The following is a 19,507-nucleotide window of genomic DNA, read 5'->3' as shown; positions in this document are numbered from 1 at the left end:
TGGTCAGGATGCTTGTCTAGGTAATTGCTTGGATGAGTTTGAAATCGCATGTGAAGCTAGGTCACCGGAGCTAAAAATAGAAAAATCTTGTTAACACTAGTTGCTACTGTTTTGATCCAAGTATCCTGGAAATTGGTCTGAAAGTTTGTTTTGATGATTTCTAGGTCAAGTTTGAATATGTGTCACCTGGGTAAAAAACGAGGTCGCACTGCTCAAATATGGATAATTCTTGTTAACACTGTAGTAGTCACATTTTTGACTCAGCTGTCATGAGACTTGGTCAGAATGCTTGTCTAGGTAATTGTTTGGATGAGTTTGATAATTCAGGTGAGCGATCTAGGGCCATCATGGCCCTCTTGTTTACGTTAGTGACGATGTCATATAAAAAAGCTACGTCTACAAATTAAACTGAAACATCATTTTGCTTGATATATAACAGCCTCCGGAATAAGTTTGCAAATCTGGAATTTTCACAAACTACCCTTTTTATGTAGTTTTAATGCAAAAAGTTAAAGCAAACAGTTATTTGGATGGAAATAGATGATAATTGGCCGTTAATATACAGAAAGCACAAAAAAATTAAGCGCTTGGCAAGCATTTGAAGTGCGGCATCCCATGGGATTTTTCCATTCTTCCATTGGGTTTCTAGGTGTCCCATAGGAGTTCCAGTTGGATTAAAACACCATTTTCATAAAATGGGAGAAAAAATCTGTGGGAGGAAAAAAAATTTTTAGATATTTTCATGTGTTGTTTTTTTTATACTTATAATGAACTTATAAGTATTTAAGGAACATATCAAATGAAATTTGCAATTCTCCCATTGGCAGAACTAGCCTATTAAGGAAATCTCCCAAAATTAGAATGGGAGGAAATCCCCCATTACAACATAACTGGAAAAATACCCCATAACAGCGTAATGAGAGGAAAACATAATGGGAGAATTCACCAGTTTAACAAATTCGAAAGGAAGTTTAAAATTCAAAACTTTTCTATAACTTAATATTCAGTTTCAGCCATTATGAAATAAATAAAAGTTCTGATTATGAATTAATTTATATATTGCATTACTGTGATATGTTCTTGTTTAATTTAAATGCACTAAGGTAAACATTCATGGAGGAAATCAGGCGAGCACCACTGTTGTTGCACATTTTTGATAAGCATGACTAAGGGAACCTATATGTAAATTTACATTTTTTTATAATATAATTACTCAACATAACAAACAAAAATAAATTTAAAAAAAATTCTTTATCAGAATTCCTGTATAATATGTTTTGTTCTGTCATTTTATCAAGACTTCTATACAAAAGCACATTTCATGAGTTAGAAAAATCATGTTGCATCTAATGTAAGACAAAAATGTTTTCGATCTCTGTTTTAATGAAAGTATAAAATTTGTAAATTTTGTTTGATACATGTACCAACATTTATGTTTGCAGAAATGAATAAAAAATGAGATATCAATTGTTAGAACACATTCAAGAATTATCTTATTTCTAAGACATATATAAACACTGCGTGGACCATTAAACTATGACAGCATTTTCTTAAAGCGGATGCTCCTGGTTTTTGCTAATTTTCATGAAAATTTAGAAAATATATTAAAAAGTAAAATATTGTGAAGTAAACAAAGAAAATAATTTACACATTGCAAATGGCAAATACAACCCATATAAATTACCAAAATATGCAAAAATAGCTCTTGCTGCATTAGTAACTTAGTAGAAATATGGTGAAAAAATATTGCAAAATGGGTCGTAAGTCTTACATGGCACGGACATTATAACTTTTATCTCGAATTCTTTTACTTTTCATAAAATCTCAGTACTTTTTTCTCAATCCATGAATCACCCGTCACAAAGTAATAAATATACAATAAATAATTATTGTACGCAATAAATAATTATTGTACAATATATAGTCAAGGTCATTTTTAAGTCATTGTTTAAAAAATAGCCAAAAATATTAGATTTTTTTAATTTACATGATCACTGGTACTTTCAAATGGCATTAAATACGTTATCAAATGTCTATCAGGGCATTTTCTTACATTGTGTTATTCAAACTGAAAAAGATGGCTTCCAAGATGGCCACCTAAAGTGATATTTGTTCCTGCTTTTCTGATGTTGCAATTGAGACATTATTTTATTTCAATATATCAATAAAATTGGTTTAGTTATTATTTGTTTGGACCTGAACATTTCTTTGCGAACCATTTTGATGTTTAAAGGGTCAAGGTAATTGTTTAAATTTAAATGATCACTGACCTTTTAAAATGTTATTGAGTATGTTCTAAAATGTCTTTAGCTGTCACTTTTTATTTCCATTTCATACGGTGTAAGGACCATGAGGAAAAATCTTACTTACTATGACTTTTTGATATCTACTTGCGAATACAATGTCAGTATTAAATTGATACTCTGTCATGACCTCTTAAATGAAGTCCAGAAAATGATAATTCTTGATCTAGAGTTATCTGCCCAACTCTTGAAAACGACCTAAAATAAGCAAAAAATGACTTTCAAGGGCAGATAACTCTATAAAAGTGAAAAGATTTAGACCCCAAACTTTTTCATTTTTATTTCATGTTTCGATATATTTATTTTTGCATAACATAAGCCAATTCTGTTCACTAGTTAAGAGCACCAATTGTCACCCTACTATGAGTGATATGGGTTGATCTCACAAAATAAAAACCAAGACTTTCACTTGTTAGCTTAAACTATTACAATGATTTTGACAGAGTATATCTTAAATAACAACACAAATTATAATATGATCTCCATATGTCTTCTCTGTGACTAATGTAGTAAGGACTATGTTGCATATTTTGATCTCTTTTTGGTAATTTATGTGGATTGTAAGTGCCGTATGTGTGTAAATTACTTCCTTTGTTCATTTCACAATATTTTACTTTTAAATATATTTTCCAAAATGTTATGAAAATGAACATAAATCTTGAGGCATGCTACTTTAACAATATCATAACATTATGACTTAAAAATGATCTTATTTCAAGGAAATTATGACATTATATTTTATTATTTCATTCCCTCAATATTATATTTTACAAGGTAATTAAACAATTAATTACTAGTAGCTGCAATTTTTACTTTCGCTGAAATTAGCTTACAGTCGACTCCGCTTATAACGAATTCAATGGGACATTTAAATATCGTTCATATCCAAAGTATGCTAGAAGCGAAGTAGCAATCACATGCTGACGTGTGAAGTGGGCAAATTTGCCATGAAAAAAGACATACCTGTCACCGGTGTAATCATTTTTTAAGGCAGCGGTATTTTATCGGGGGCATTTTATTGAACAATATATTATGTGCATGTATTTAGACATGTAGGACTTGTCTATAATGTGCTTACCATTTGCATTATTTTGCCATTTGCTTGTTATCATTTGGTTAATATTCATACAGAGAACAGACTGATAATTTGGTAAATACCTGTATTGACAGTAATTTATCAAACGAGGGTGCGAAAAACAACATTTTATCAAAATTTTTATTCCCTGAAACCATAGCTTAACTGTGCAATAACTCGATTGAATGATTATCGGATTGCAGCATTTATGTACTGATCTTTAATCGAGTGAATCCCGATATTTCAATTATAACAGTTTGTTTAAACCAAGGCAATTTTTGAGTTTTTAGCCATTTGGGGCTTCAAAAAATTGTTCGCTATAGCCAAAAATTCATTTTAAGCGGGAACGTATTAAGTGATGTGATTTAATATAAAATGAAGAAGGAATCAGCTGGGGATTTCAGATTTAGTTCGCTATTAACAATTATTTGTTATAAATGAGTTTGTTATAAGGGGAGTCGACTGTATTTAGTCAGAATCACTCAATGTTTACTTAGTATTTACCTGGTTATAATCAATATCCCACTTTCAACAACTTAAGATGTCATTTACTTAGAGCTTCCTGTGACTGAAACCGGCGTTTTCAATAAACAAGATTGACATCAAGTTAAAAACAAGGCAAATATATATCGGTATTTTCCCCCCTTAATTGTTTATAAAGCGGGATGGGATTTCAACAACTTCAAGTGTCTGACACACACACATCCACTACACTTAACAATTGTTTCTTAATTATATACTCTTGTTGTTTAGTGTTTGTTATGTTAAACAATGATATGATGTGATATCTTCCTTATTGTGTTTACATTAAAGCGTTTATTCTGCGGCATGTTACAATGTATAAAGGGAAATTCTTGGAAAACATCTTGACCCTGGAATATGATAATAATCAAAAGAATAAATGTTATTATTTTTTAATTGTTTTAAGTAAGTAAGCCCTGAAAGTGTTCCTTGTTGCAAGGAAAATATATCAAGTGTTGTTTGAATAGATGAAATATGTTTTGTCAACTTATAATTTTCCTTCAAGTTCTCTTTCTTATGGTACTTAAAATATGAGTGTTTTGTCAGGGGTTCAAGGTTAATTGACCCAGTTTTGCATTTTGATAGATGTTTACCAGAAAGTCTATTCACATGTATGTCCCTAGATGTCTGTAGATCTATTTGTAATCATTTAATTTTTATGTTTATATGACATAGCTTAAGAATAGTTGAAATGATAATATAGTGCACAGTGACTGACTGTGACAGACTTGATCTAGTTAACTTTTTATTGTCTCAATATGAGACAGCCATGTAGATATTTTACAGTAGAAAACAATGTGGCATGTTAAGTTTTTAGAAAAACAACATTGTTTGGGGCAAATAGGTTTTAACAGTTTACAAGGCCGGATTGTTGTATACATGTAGGTGAACAATGGCAGATGAGAAATCTGATTGTTTTACATTTTCATATTGTTTTCAATCTTAAACAAAGATCTGCTTACAGTCTCCAGCAAAATGATGAAACAAATTAAACAACTCTTCTGAACCGTCTGCAATTATTATTAAATTAATGATTATATGATTTAAATGATTGGGTTTTTTTTAGACATACATTGGATGTATGCACTTTTTAAAAACTGCACAGCGCTGATTAGAAAAGCGCATGTCATTAAGAAATATTGGCAGTTACTTTGATGCTGTGTTTCTATGATTACATTATTTGATCAATATAATGGAAATGTCATGTCTTGGCTCAAATGTATTGTGGAAGTAACAACCAACTTCCTTTTCATGCTTTACTGGGATACCTGTTTTGGCCCCGGTGAAAGAGAAATTTGGGAGATTTTATACAGTTTAATGCATGAGAGGGATTAGTGCAAGAATAGTTGAGCTAAACTTTTCACCCTCATGTTTGTGTTGACATAACACTTGGTTAAGGTTCATGGAATTATTCCTTGTTGTGCAGTTTTACTTAACGATCACTGGGAATAGTAAAACTGGCTGTTTAGTAGCCCTTTTGAGCTCATCTGAGCTGGCTCTGGGTGAGCTTTTAAGATCTTTGAATTATCGTTATCAGACATCTGTTGTACATCCACATTAAGTTTGTTATCACTCTATAGGTCAACTTTTTTGCCTCGATTGTCACCAAACATGGTCGGTATGTTGTCTTAGTAATTGCTTAGACAAGTTCGAGCATGGGGCATCTTGGATGAGAACTGTATCACAGGAGCAAAATAGAAAAATTTTGTTAACACTCTAGTGTTCACTGTTTTTGGTCCAATTATCCTGGATATGATCCAAATATCCTGAATATTGGTCAGAAAGGTTGTTTTTGATGATTTCTAGCTCAAGATGGACTATAGGTCACCATGGGTCAGAAACTAGGTCTTGTAGTAAAAAAATGGAAAAAGCTTGTAAACACTCTAGAGGCTACTGTTTTATTCCAAATATTCAAGTAATTGGTCAGAAAGGTTGCTCAGATGATTTCTAGTTCAAGTTTGAATATAGGTCATCTGAGGTCAAAAACTAGGTGACACAGCCCAAATATGGAAAAACCTTGTTTACATTGGTGCAGATATGAATGTTATGATATCAGTTTAAGATTATGACATTATATCAGCTTTTCATTCACAGCTAACAGCAATAATTGTCCCCCGCCTTTTCGAAGAAAAAAGGGGGATATAGAAATAGGCTCCGTACGTCCGTCTGGACGTCCATCTGTCCGAGCAAATATTTTGGGTTTAGGGGCTATATAACAGTAAAGAGAACATTAAAGAGAACAATAGGTTCATTCCGTGATCAAAGGGTTTAGGGGCTAGTAGCCCTTAAGAAAACAAAGAAAATAACAAAGAAAATAGCCCCTAAAGCCAAAATGTTGGCGTCCCTCAGTCTGTCTGTCTTTCCATCACACTTTCGTGTCCGGTCCATAACTTTGTCATTTATGAAAGGAATTTTAAATAACTTGGCACAAATGTTTATTATAATAAGACGATGTGTCATGCGCAACAACAAGACCCCTACCTCCAGGGTCAAGGTCGCACTTGCTCATTCAAGGTCAACATTGTCTATTTGTGGGTATATGTCGTGTCCGGTCCATAACTTTCTTATCTATGAAGGGATTTTGTAAATACTTGCCATAATTGTTCACAATAATCAGACGATGTGTCATGCGCAAAAACCAGTCACCTACCTTCAAGGTCAAGGTCATACTTGGAGGTCAAATATTAACATAGTCTGTTACAGGGTATATTTCGTGTCTGGTCCATAACTTTGTCATTTATCAAAGGAATTTGAAATAACTTGGCACAAATGTTTGTTATAATAAGACGATGTGTCATGCGCAACAACCAGACCCCTACCTCCAGGGTCAAGGTCGCACTTGCTCATTCAAGGTCAACATTGTCTATTTGAGGGTATATGTCGTGTCCGGTCCATAACTTTCTTATCTATGAAGGAATTTTGTAAATACTTGCCATAATTGTTCACAATAATAAGACGATGTGTCATGTGCAAAAACCGGTCACCTACCTCCAAGGTCAAGGTCACACTTGGAGGTCATATACTTACATAGTCTGTTACAGGGTATATTTTGTGTCCGGTCCATAACTTTTTCATAGATCAGAGGATTTTGAAAATTAACTTAGCACAAATTGTCACTATAATAAGAGGATGTGTCATGCGCAACACCTGCATCCCTACCTCCAAGGTCAAGGTCACACTAAGAGGTAAAATATTAACATAGTCTGTTAATGGGTATATTTTGTGTCGGATCTAGAACTTCTTCATAGTTCAAGGGATTTTGAAATAACGTTGCACAAATAGTCACAATAATAAGACGATATGTCTAGTACAACACCTGCACCCCTACCTCCAAGGTCAAGGTCACACTTAGAGGTCAAAGGTTAACAGAGTCTGTTATTTGGTATATTTTGTGTCCCATCCATTACTTCTTCATAGATTAAGGGATTTTGAAAATACTTGGCACAAATAGTCACAATGATTAAATGATATGTCATGCGTAACATCTGTGTTCCTACCTCCAAGGTCAAGGTCACACTTAGAGGTCAAAGATTTACATAGTCTGTTATAGGGTACATTTTGTGTCCAATCCTTAACTTCTTCATAGTTCAAGGGATTTTGAAAATACTTGGCACAGATAGTCTCAATAATAAGATGTTATGTCATGCACAACACCTGCTCCCCTACCACCAAGGTCAAGGTCACACTTAGAGGTCAAAGCTTAACATGATTTTTAAATTCTGTGTTTCATTTTATTTTTTTAACAAATTTATTGTTGATTTTTTTGCAGATCTAGCAATAAATAGATCATAATTTTGGACTGAATGTCCTGAGATCCATACCTCAAATTTTTGAAATAGCACAATTTTATGCTTCATATAAAACTTCCCGAGGCGGGGGACGTTGGTAACTCTGTTACAAATTCTTGTTGTTCCTTGTCATTTAGAACCTTAATAATCAGGTGAGCCATGTAAGGGCCATCATGCCCCTCTTGTTCTTTGAACCATGTTGGACATTTTATGTTATTGTTACATATTGTCTCATCTCATTAACAGGTGCACTATAACTCCAAGACAGATCATTGGAGCTCTCCGGCAAGCACGTTATCAGCAGAGCTAGGTCCCGATGTGCTAGACAACTCCAGTAAGCTTGATGACTCAGTAGGAAGTACATACAGGTTACGGCAAGGGGTCAAGAAGGCGAACTTGTATGCCTGGTTTTCTTTACAATCTTTACCTGAGGTATGTTTATTATAGAATATCTCCTATAAATTGAACATAAGAATACAAAAAATACCCTATTACATTTAAGTCAGTGTGAGTTGAAACCTTGTTGGGGCAAGTAATGTTTCCGTGAGCAGGAAACTAAGTTACACTATTGTTTAGTAGTAGTTGGTTCCAGGCTGGGATTCGAAAAGTGTCCCTAAGCTTATAACTTCTTACACAAACTAAAATATGCAATAAATTTAATCTCACTTCATGTAAGCCTGCTGAGATTGTACTGTAGAAACAGCCTGTTATATGGCTTTGAGCCATCTCCTTGAACATTTTTTAAAATTACATTAAGTTATTCAGGTAAGTCTTCCACAGTTTTTTTTATTTGTCTGTTTTTTTATGCCCCCGCCATGTAATGGCCGGGGCATATAGTGTTACCCTGTTCCGTCATTCCGTCCTTCCGTCATCATCAGTTTCCGTTCATTATCTTAAGAACGGTTGCACACATTCAACTCAAATTTGACATATGGATATGTCATGAGAAAATACAGGTCAAGTTCGAATTTGGTCATGGTTCGATGATTTTTGGCAGAGTTATGCCCCTTTTACCTTGAAAATAATATGAAATTTCAGTTTCTGTTCATTATCTCCCCAAAGGTACAACACATTCAACTCAAACTTGACATATGGATGCGTCAAAGGAATGCGCAGGTCAAGTTCGAATTTGGTCATGGTTCAATGATTTTTGGCAGAGTAATGCCCCTTTCACTTTGAAAATAATATGAAATTTACAGTTTCTGTTCATTATCTACCCAACAGTGTTACATATTCAACTTAAATTTGACATATGGATATGTCAAAGGAATGGGCAGGTCAAGTTAGAATTTGGTCATGGTTTGCTGATTTTTTGGCAGAGTTATGTCCCTTTCACTTTGAAAATAATATAGATACATCTTAGGAATAAGCAGTTTATAAGTTTGAATTTGGTCGTGGTTCAATGATTTTAGACAAACTTATCTTTCCTGAACGTTGGAAAAATTTTGAACTTTCAGTTTCAGCACTCATACTTTTAGCCATTATTTTGGCTACAAATATGCAATATGCTATTTTTAAAAGGTTAAGACTGAATAATTTCAGTGCCTTGAACATTGTATGAAAATGGTTTGTGTTAACATTGAAAAGTTTTAAGGGCTTTGAACTTAAAATGAAAAAAATAATTAATGCACCATATGAAATTTTGGCTGTATGTGGGGGCATCGGTGGCATGATGACACATTTCTAGTTTTATTTTGTGTCACTCTGTTTGTATGAGTTTACAGTAACTGTTGGATACTCAAGTGGCTAGAGGAAAACTCTGTAAGGCTTTGATGTGACTATTTTCCTATATGTGGCTATTTTCCTATATGTGGCTAAGAAGAGAGAGAACAATAGAGTAGCCAAATAATATTATAATTATGATAATGTTATTGATATGATGTTATTGTAATGATGTTGTTATGTTATTATAAATATTTTATTATGGTGAAGTTATTATTATATTGTTATGATTTATCGATGTTATTATAATGATGTTACTATTGTTGTGTTATTGATGTTACTATAATTATATTATTGTATTGATGTTGTTACTGTTATGTTATTTATTGATGTTGTTATTGTGTTATGTTATTATATTGATGTTGTTATTGTTATGTTATTTATTGATGTTGTTATTGTTATATTATTATAATGATGTTATAATGTTATTTTGCTAGGAGATGATTATCAGCCCGTGTTTACTGGATTATTTAGAACAGGCTTTAGAACCTATACCTATATCTTTAACATCACAAATCAGCAAAAAAGGTAAGCCTTATAGGGAACTATATTATCAGATCATACTTTCTAAGTAAATGACTCAAACATATTCATTAACATTACTACTAAAATGCTTAACTATGATTCACTTGCTGTAAACAGATGTTTAGATATGGAAGTGTTTTTGATATTGTTCATTGAAGTACAGCACTTTATCATACAATTGTTCAGGTTTTTATAGTTCAGTTAAATTTGTGTCTGTGGTTTCACAATAGCAATGAAACACCCCATAGCATTTACATTACTGTTTTTATAAAACCATAATTATGTGACATTAACAAAGGTGACTGCACTCTCCCATCCTAACAGAAAAAGTAAAAGAGAAATGGTATAATATTATGTGAAATAACATAAAGAATGTAAAAAAAAAACCATTTAATAAATTTTTAAGATGGATTCAAGTTTGATTTCTACTACACTTTAAAGATGTTAAATGTTAATTTGTTCACAGAATCGCCGATAGCCCTTGACAGCTTGATGAATACAGATATGAATTCTTCATATACCTCATTGGGTGGTCCGGTCTTCATGGGGTCATTTCCTGTAGATGTTATAGTATTTCTGCGTGTTGAACCATCGATTATACGTTTTAACTGCCTGCCAGAGTCCAGAGTAGAATGCCTGCTTCAGGTGTGTGCAGAAAATATGTAAAGTTAAACTTAAATTCTCTTCACATGACATTCAAAATTTAGTTTCTTTTTAACCTATTGCAGAGATCAGTCAGTTCAATGCAGAACATTCATATTTCAATTTTGTAGTCAAAAGGAAGCCTTCTTAACAGATCTTATTTTAAGAATTTTTCATGGACAACCAATATTACTTTATGAAAAAAAATATCCTAAATGTCATGCCTTTTTGGTTTTAAAGATTAGATTTTTTTTTGGTATTTGTGAGCTGATATTGCTATATACATGTATATTGTTTGTGATTAAGATGTTACTGTGTTAAATACAGTATTAGCTAGAAATGCATACCACTGGTTTGTCTCAGTTTTACTTTATTTGCTTTCTTTATTTTCTGTATTATTCTGCTAACAGATGATCTGAGGTCTTTAAGAAATTGCCATGTGACCTTGATATAAGACAAATGTAAGAATATTAAAAGTCCAAAACATTATTGTATTTTTCTTACTTATTTATTTAATATGATCCAGGTTCCATCACTAGAGTTTGTTTTCTCTACAAAGAGATTGGACATAGAAACAGGTGGTGCAGGAAACGATGGAACCCCACCACTTAAAGCTAAATGTAAGTTTCTCTAATTTTTTAGCTCACCTGACCACGAAGTGGTCATGGTGAGGTATAGTGATGGGGCTATGTCCGGCGTCCGTCGTCGTGCGTCGTGCGTCGTTCGTCGTCAACAATTGGGTTGTTAACAGTCTAGCAGTCACAGTTTTGATTGGATCATCATCAAACTTTGTCAGAATGTTTGTCTCAATGAAATACAGATCGAGTTCGAAGATGGGTTATCTCGGGTCAAAAACTAGGTCACAGGAGCTAAAAATAGAAAAAGCTTGTTAACACTCTAGAGGCTGCAGTTTTCATCCAAATATTCTGGAAATTTGTCAGGAAGGTTGTTTTGATGATATCTAGGTCAAGTTCGAAGATGGGTCATCTCTGGTCAAAAACTAGGTCACGAGCTAAAAATAGAAAAAGCTTGTTAACACTCTAATAATTGGGTTGTTAACAGTCTAGCAGTCACAGTTTTGATTGGATCATCATCAAACTTTGTCAGAATGTTTGTCTCAATGAAATACAGATCGAGTTCGAAGATGGGTTATCTCCGGTCAAAAACTAGGTCACAGGAGCTAAAAATAGAAAAAGCTTGTTAACACTCTAGAGGCTGCAGTTTTCATCCAAATATTCTGGAAATTTGTCAGGAAGGTTGTTTTGATTATATCTAGGTCAAGTTCGAAGATGGGTCATCTCCGGTCAAAAAACTAGGTCACAGGAGCTAAAAATAGAAAAAAGCTTGTTAACACTCTAGTGGCTGCAGTTTTTCATCCAAATATTTTTGGAAATTTTGTCAGGAAGGTTGTTTTGATGATATCTAGGTCAAGTTCGAAGATGGGTCATCTCCGGTCAAAAACTAGGTCACAGGAGCTAAAAATAGAAAAAGCTTGTTAACACTCAAGTGGCCGCAGTTTTCATCCAAATTCTGGAAATTTGTCAGGAAAGTTGTTTTGATGGTTTCTAGGTCAAGTTCAAAGATGGGTCATCTCCGGTCAAAAACTAGGTCACAGGAGCTAAAAATAGAAAAAGCTTGTTAACACTCTATAGGCTGCAGTTTTCATCCAAATATTCTGGAAATTTGTCAGGAAGGTTGTTTAGATGATATCTAGGTCAAGTTTGAAGATGGATCATGTCTGGTCAAAAACTAGGTCACAGGAGCTAAAAATAGAAAAAGCTTGTTAACACTCTAGTGGCTGCAATTTTCATCCAAATATTTTGGAAATTTGTCAGGAAGGTTGTTTTGATTTTATCTAGGTCAAGTTCGAAGATGGGTCATGTCTGGTCAAAAACTAGGTCACAGGAGCTAAAAATAGAAAAAGCTTGTTAACACTCTATAGGCTGCAGTTTTCATCCAAATATTCTGGAAATTTGTCAGGAAGGTTGTTTAGATAATATCTAGGTCAAGTTTAAAGATGGATCATGTCTGGTCAAAAACTCGGTCACAGGAGCTAAAAATAGAAAAAGCTTGTTAACACTCTAGTGGCTGCAGTTTTCATCCAAATATTCTGGAAATTTGTCAGGAAGGTTGCTTAGATAATATCTAGGTCAAGTTCGAAGATGGGTCATCTCCGGTCAAAAACTAGGTCACAGGAGCTAAAAATAGAAAAAGTTTGTTAACACTCTAGTGGCTGCAGTTTTTCATCCAAATATTCTGGAAATTTGTCAGGAAGGTTGTTTTTTGATGATATCTAGGTCAAGTTGGAAGATGGGTAATGTCCGGTCAAAAACTAGGTCACAGGAGCTAAAAATAGAAAAAGCTTGTTAACACTCTAGTGGCTGCAGTTCTCATCCAAATATTCTGGAAATTTGTCAGGAAGGTTGTTTTGATGATATCTAGGTCAAGTTGGAAGATGGGTCATGTCCGGTCAAAAACTAGGTCACAGGTGCTAAAAAATAGAAAAAGCTTGTTAACACTCTAGTGGCTGCAGTTTTCATCTAAATATTTTGGAAACTTGTCAGGAAGGTTGTTTTGATGATTTTCAGGTCAAGTTCGAAGATGGGTTATCACCGGTCAAAAACTAGGTCACAGGAGCTAAAAATAGAAAAAGCTTGTTAACACTCTAGTGGCTGCAGTTTTGATTAAAATATTCTGGAAATTTGTCAGGAAGGTTGTTTTAATGATTTCTAGGTCAAGTTCGAAGATGGGTCATGTCTGGTCAAAAACTAGGTCACAGGAGCTAAAAATAGAAAAAGCTTGTTAACACTCTAATGGTTGCAGTTTTCATCCAAACATTCTGGAAATTTGTCAGAAAGGTTGTTTTGATGATTTCTAGGTCAAGTTCGAAGATGGGTCATCTCAGGTCAAAAACTAGGTCACAGGAGCTAAAAATAGAAAAAGCTTGTTAACACTCTAATGGCTGCAGTTTTCATCTAAATGTTCTGGAAATTTGTCAAGAAGGTTGTTTTGATGATATCTAAGTCAAGTTCGAAGATGGGTCATCTCCGGTCAAAAACTAGGTCACAGGAGCTAAAAAATAGAAAAGCTTGTTAACACATTAGGGGCTGCAGTTTTCATCCAAATATTCTTGAAATTTGTCAGGAAGGTTGTTTTGATGATGTCTAGGTCAAGTTCGAAGATGGGTTATCTCCGGTCAAAAACTAGGTCACAGGAGCTAAACATAGAAAAAGCTTGTTAACACTCTAGTGGCTGCAGTATTGATTCAAATATTCTGGAAATTTGTCAGGAAGGTTGTTTTGATGATTTCTAGGTCAAGTATGAAGATGGGCCATCTCAGGTCAAAAACTAGGTCACAGGAGTTAAAAATAGAAAAAGCTTGTTTACACTCTAGTGGCTGCAGTTTTTATTCAAATATTCAGGAAATTTGTCAAGAATGTTGTTTTGATGTTTTCTGGGTCAAGTGCTAAGATTGGTCATGTCTGGTCAAAAACTAGGTCACAGGAGCTAAAAATAGAAAAATCTTTTTAACACTCTAGTGGCTGCTGTTTTGATCCAAATTTCCTGGAAATTGGTCAGGAAGGTTGTTTTGATGATTTCTAGGTCAAGTTTGAATATGGGTCGTGTCCAGTCAAAAATTAGGTCACATTGCCCAAATATGGAAAAATCTTTATAACACACTAGAGGTCACATGTTTGACTCAGTCGCATCAAACTTGGTCATGATGCTTGTTTAAGACATTGCTTGGATGCGGTTGTGTCAGGTGAGCGATCCAGGGCCATCATGGCCCTCTTGTCTTAAAGAAATGATATGCTTTACAAACAGAAGTAATATTTGAAGAACAATATCTTGATATGTCTTGCATTTCTTTCAATTCTAAAGGAGACAGTGTTACAATTCATTTAAATTTGTGGTTAATTTTTAGCTCATCTGAGCTTGCTCAGGGTGAGCTTTTAGGATCGTTGAATGTCTTTCGTCCGTCCACACTTGTTCGTTAACACTCTAGCGGTCACATTTTTGCCTCAATCATAATCAAACTTTGTCAGAATGTTTATCTAGTTGATAGCTCGAATGAGTTTGAACATGGGTCATCACGGATGAAAAACTAGGTCACAGGAGCTAAAAATAGAAAAACCTTGTTAACACTCTAGCGCTCACATTTTTGCCTCAATCATAATCAAACTTTGTCAGGATGCTTGTCTAGGTGATAGCTTGGATGAGTTCGAAGATGGGTCATCTCGGATGAAAAACTAAGTAAAAACCTTGTTAACACTCAAGCGGTCATATTTTTGACTCAATCATCATCAAACTTGATCAGAATGCTTGTCTAGGTGAAAGCTCGAATGAATTTGAACATGGATCATTTCGGATGGAAAACTAGGTCACAGGAGCTAAAAATATAAAAACCTTGTTAACACTCTAGCAGTCACATTTTTGACTCAAGTGTCATCAAACATGGTCAGGATGCTTGTCTCGGTAATTGCTCAGATGCGTTTGAACATGGGTCATCTCGAATGAAAAACTAGGTCACAGGAGCTAAAAATAGAAAAATCTTGCTAACACTAGTGGCTGCTGTTTTGATCCAAATATCCTGTAAATTGGTCTGAAAGTTTGTTTTGATGATTTCTAGGTCAAGTCTGAATATGGGTCACCTTGGGTCATAAACTAGGTCACACTGCCCAAATATGGAAAAACCTTGTTAACATTCTAGTGGTCACATTTTTGACTCAAATATCATCAAACTTGGTAGGATGCTTGTCTAGGTAATTGCTCAGATGCGTTTGAACATGGATCATCTCGTATGGAAAACTTGGTCACCTGAGCTAAAAATAGAAAAATCTTATTAACAATCTTGTGGCTACTGTTTTGATCCAAATATCCTGGAAATTGGTCTGAAAGTTTGTTCAAATGATTTCTAGGTCAAGTTCGAACATGGGTCATATCGGATGAAAAACCAGGTCACACTGCCCAAATATGGAAAAACCTTGTTAACACTGTAGTGGTCACATTTTGACTCAATTATCATCAAACTTGGTCAGGATGCTTGTCTAGGTAATTGCTCGGATGAGTTCGAACATGGGTCATCTCGCATGAAAAACTAGGTCACTGGAGCTAAAAATAGAAAAATCTTGTTAACACTCTAGTGGCTGCTGTTTTGATCCAAGTATCCTGGAAATTGGTCTGAAAGTTTGTTTTGATGATATCTAGGTCAAGTTCGAATATGGGTCACCTGGGTAAAAAACTAGGTCACACTGCTCAAATATGGATAATCCTTGTTTACACTCTAGTGGTCACATTTTTGACTCACCTGTCATGAAACTTGGTCAGAATGCTTGTCTAGGTAATTGTTCGGATGAATTTGATGGGTCAGGTGAGTGATCTAGGGCCATCATGGCCCTCTAGGGCCATCATGGCCCTCTTGTTAGATTATCTAAAAGATAAAAAGTGATGTGTCCGTTTTGGTGTACCACTTAAGGAAGCTATCCAGCTAGCTTATGGAAGGTAGGTAGCTCTACCCAGATACTTGTTCGTGTCTGAAATAAGCACAAACAGGCACCTTAGGTTTTCCTCTACCAGTAAAGGTGAAAAAATCACTACTGACCATTACAGTGTTAATGTGAAATTAATGCCAATAAAAGAAGCAGACAAAGGTTATGATGAAAGATCATAAAATTCATCTTTTGTCAAATAATTTGTCAGTATCTGACATATGCCATGCATATTAATTGTATCCTGTTTTTAGCGAGGTCAGGGGCCATATAGATGTGCACTTGTCTGTCTGTCCTGCTGCTCAGTATACTTTCAAAATAGTGGAATGTGGGGGCATTATTATCCAAATTGAATTTTTGTGTTCCCACTTTGGGGGGGGGGGGGCATTTAGATTTATCCTTTTCTGTCCGTCCTTCCTTCCATCTGTTCTCTTTTGTGTCGCATGTAGCTCAAAAAGAATTTGAGCTAGAGTCATGAAACTTTACAGGAATGTTGATCAGCATGTGTAGTTGTGCACCTGGGTATTTTCATGTGGATTTATTTAGTATTTTTAGAGTAATTGCCCTTGACTCAGTAAAAATTTGCCGTTTTCAACTTGTGTCGCACGTAACTCAAAAAGGTTTTGAACTACAGTCATGAAACCTTACAGGAATGTTGCTTACCATGTGAAGTTGTGCACATGGAGTTTCACTTGTGGATTCATTATGTTTTGTAAGAGTAATTGCCCTTGACTTAGCAAAAATTTGCAGTTTTCAACTTGTGTCGCATGTAGGTCAAAAAGTATTTAAGCTACATGTAGGGTCTTGAAACTTCACAGGAATGTTCATCAGCATGTGTAGTTGTATTTGCAGAGTTATTGTCATTGATTTAGTAAAAGTTTGCAATTTTCAATTTGTGTCACATGTAGCTCAAAAGTATTTGACATAGTGTCATGAAACTTAAGGGGAATGTTGATCAGCATGTGAAGTTGTGCACCTGGGGTTTTGCTTGTGAATTTATATGTTTTGTCAGAGTTAGTGATTTAGTGAAAATTTGCAATTTTCAATTTTTGTGGTGCGTAGCTCAAAATGTATTTAACCTAGAGTCATGAAACTTTACAGGAATGTTGGTCAGCATGTGTAGTTGTTCACCTTAGGTTTTGCTTGTGGATTTATCCAGTATTTGTAGAGTTATTGCCCTTGACTTAGTAAAAACAGTTCATTATGTTGTGTTATTTGCCCCTTGTGTGCTGAGTTTGAGAATCAACCAGCTTTACAGGAATAATGATCAACATCACTAAAGTTATGCTCCTGGGACTTTGCATGTGGATATTTTCAGTTTTGTATGAGTAATTGACCTTAACTTACAGTAGTATAAATTTGCAATTTTCAACTTGTTCATGCATAGCTCAAAAAGTATTTGGCCTGTTGGCCTGAAAGTTTACAAGAATGTTGGTCAGCATGTGTACTTATGCACATTGGGTTTTTATTGAGGATTTATTCAGTATATTTTAAGTTCTCACCCTTTACTCAGAAAAAGAGTTTTAGTTTACAACTTGTGGCACATGTAGTCCAAAAAATATTTGACCTAGAGTCATAAGATTGACAAAACAGTGGAATGTGGGGGCACCTGTGTCCTATGGACACATTTTTAGTTTTCAACCAGGTTTTCAACGAAAACCGGGTTATTGTAATGCCGAAGTCGGCGGGCGGGTTCGGGCTTCAACTTTTGGTTTTCACTCAATAACTTTAGTTTGCTTTGGCCTATTGACTCCAAACTTGGTGTGTAGGTATCTTATATCAAGAGGCAGCTTGGGATTGCTACCCAGGTGTTTGTGATCAAGGTCAAGGCCACTGTTACTAAAAATAGAAATTCAGTTTCCGCTCAATAACTTGACTTTGCTTTGACCTATTGACACCAAACTTGGTGTGTAGGTAGCTTATATCAAGAGGCAGCTTGGGATTGCTACCCAGGTGTCTGTGATCAAGGTCAAGGTCACTGTTACTAAAAATAGAAATTCAGTGTCCGCTCAATAACTTGACTTTGCTTTGGCCTATTGACACCAAACTTGGTGTATCGATAGCTTATATCAAGAGGCAGCTTTGGATTGCTACCCAAGTGTCTTCAAGAGCCAGCTTGGGATTGCTTCCCAGGTGTCTGTGATCAAGGTCAAGGTCACTGTTACTAAAAATAGAAATTCAGTTTCTGCTCAATAACTTGAGTTTGCTTTGGCCTATTGACACCTTACTTGGTGTATGGATAGCTTATACCAAGAGGCAGCTTGGGATTGTTACCCAGATGTGTGTTATCAAGGTCAAGGTCACCGTTACTTAAAATAGAAATTCAGTTTCTGCTCAATAACTTGAGTTTACTTTGGCCTATTGACACCAAACTTGGTGTATGGATAGCTTATATCAAGAGGCAGCTTGGGATTGCTATCCAGGTGTCTGTGATCAAGGTCAAGGTCACTGTTACTAAAAATAGAAATTCAGTTTCTGCTCAATAACTTGAGTTTGCTTTGGCCTATTGACACCAAACTTGATGAATGGGTAGCTTATATCAAGAGGCAGCTTGGGATTGCTACCCAGGTGTCTGTGATCAAGGTTAATGTATTTAGTTTTCATGTTATAACTTGAGTTTGCTTTGACCTTTTGACACCAAACTTGCTGAGTGGCAGCTTTGGATTGCCACTTAGATATCTGGGAGCAAGTTCAAGGTCATTTGCTTACAATAGAATTTTCAGCTTCTACTCAATAACTTCAGTGCACTTTGACCTATTGATTGCTGTCACATCAAAACTTGGTCGTTGAAAACCTGGTTTTCGTCGCATTGCGGCGCTTCTTGTTTACTTTATTGAAACAAATGGTAATGTTTTGGATCAGGACTTTGTACACCTTTAAGGGCTTATTAGTACATTTATATGTAAAATAGATTAAACTGAATAATGAAAAGGTTGGAATTGATTGCTATAATTTCTTTTTTAACCAGGTTTTCCGAAGGAAAAAACTGGTTATTAGATTGAGGTATGTCGGCGGGCGGACGGGCGGGCGTAAACAATTTCTTCTGTGCGCAACTCCTCCTACATTTCTCAACGGATTTTGACCAAACTTTCACAGAAGCTTTGTCATCAAGTGCCCTGGCGCATATTGTCGGGGTTTTGCGATTAGATAATATTTGACCTAATTATGGCCCTTTGTTTTTTTTCCTTATATAAAATATATAGTGAACAATTTCTTCTGTGCGCAACTCCTCCTACATTTCTCAACGGATTTTGACCAAACTTTCTCAGAAGCTTTGTCATCAAGTGCCCTGACACATATTGCCAGGGTTTTGCAATTGGTATATATTTGACCTAATTATGGCCCTTTGTTTTTTTTTCCTTATATAGAATATATAGTGAACAATTTCTTCTGTGCGCAACTCCTCCTACATTTCTCAACGGATTTTGACCAAACTTTCTT

At 35.0% G+C, this 19,507-nt stretch overlaps 1 protein-coding gene across 1 annotated transcript in view; it reads left to right on the top strand.

The window, feature by feature from the left end:
* LOC132723413 (bridge-like lipid transfer protein family member 1) overlaps nucleotides 1–19,507 on the top strand; it is a gene marked incomplete at its 3' end in the record, with an annotated part of 110,582 nt that overhangs the window by 72,281 nt on the left and 18,794 nt on the right. The window contains 4 exon segments of the mRNA XM_060708128.1: nucleotides 7,935–8,120; nucleotides 9,848–9,938; nucleotides 10,402–10,580; nucleotides 11,104–11,197. Of these exon segments, the coding sequence (XP_060564111.1) occupies nucleotides 7,935–8,120; nucleotides 9,848–9,938; nucleotides 10,402–10,580; nucleotides 11,104–11,197 (550 nt within the window).

The sequence above is a fragment of the Ruditapes philippinarum genome, unplaced genomic scaffold (genome assembly GCF_026571515.1).
Source record: "Ruditapes philippinarum isolate M1 unplaced genomic scaffold, ASM2657151v2 ctg7022_1_1_1_1, whole genome shotgun sequence".
NCBI classification, from domain to species: domain Eukaryota; kingdom Metazoa; phylum Mollusca; class Bivalvia; order Venerida; family Veneridae; genus Ruditapes; species Ruditapes philippinarum.
The sequence above is the reverse complement of the archived record's forward strand: the minus strand, read 5'-3'. Positions and strand labels throughout refer to the sequence as shown.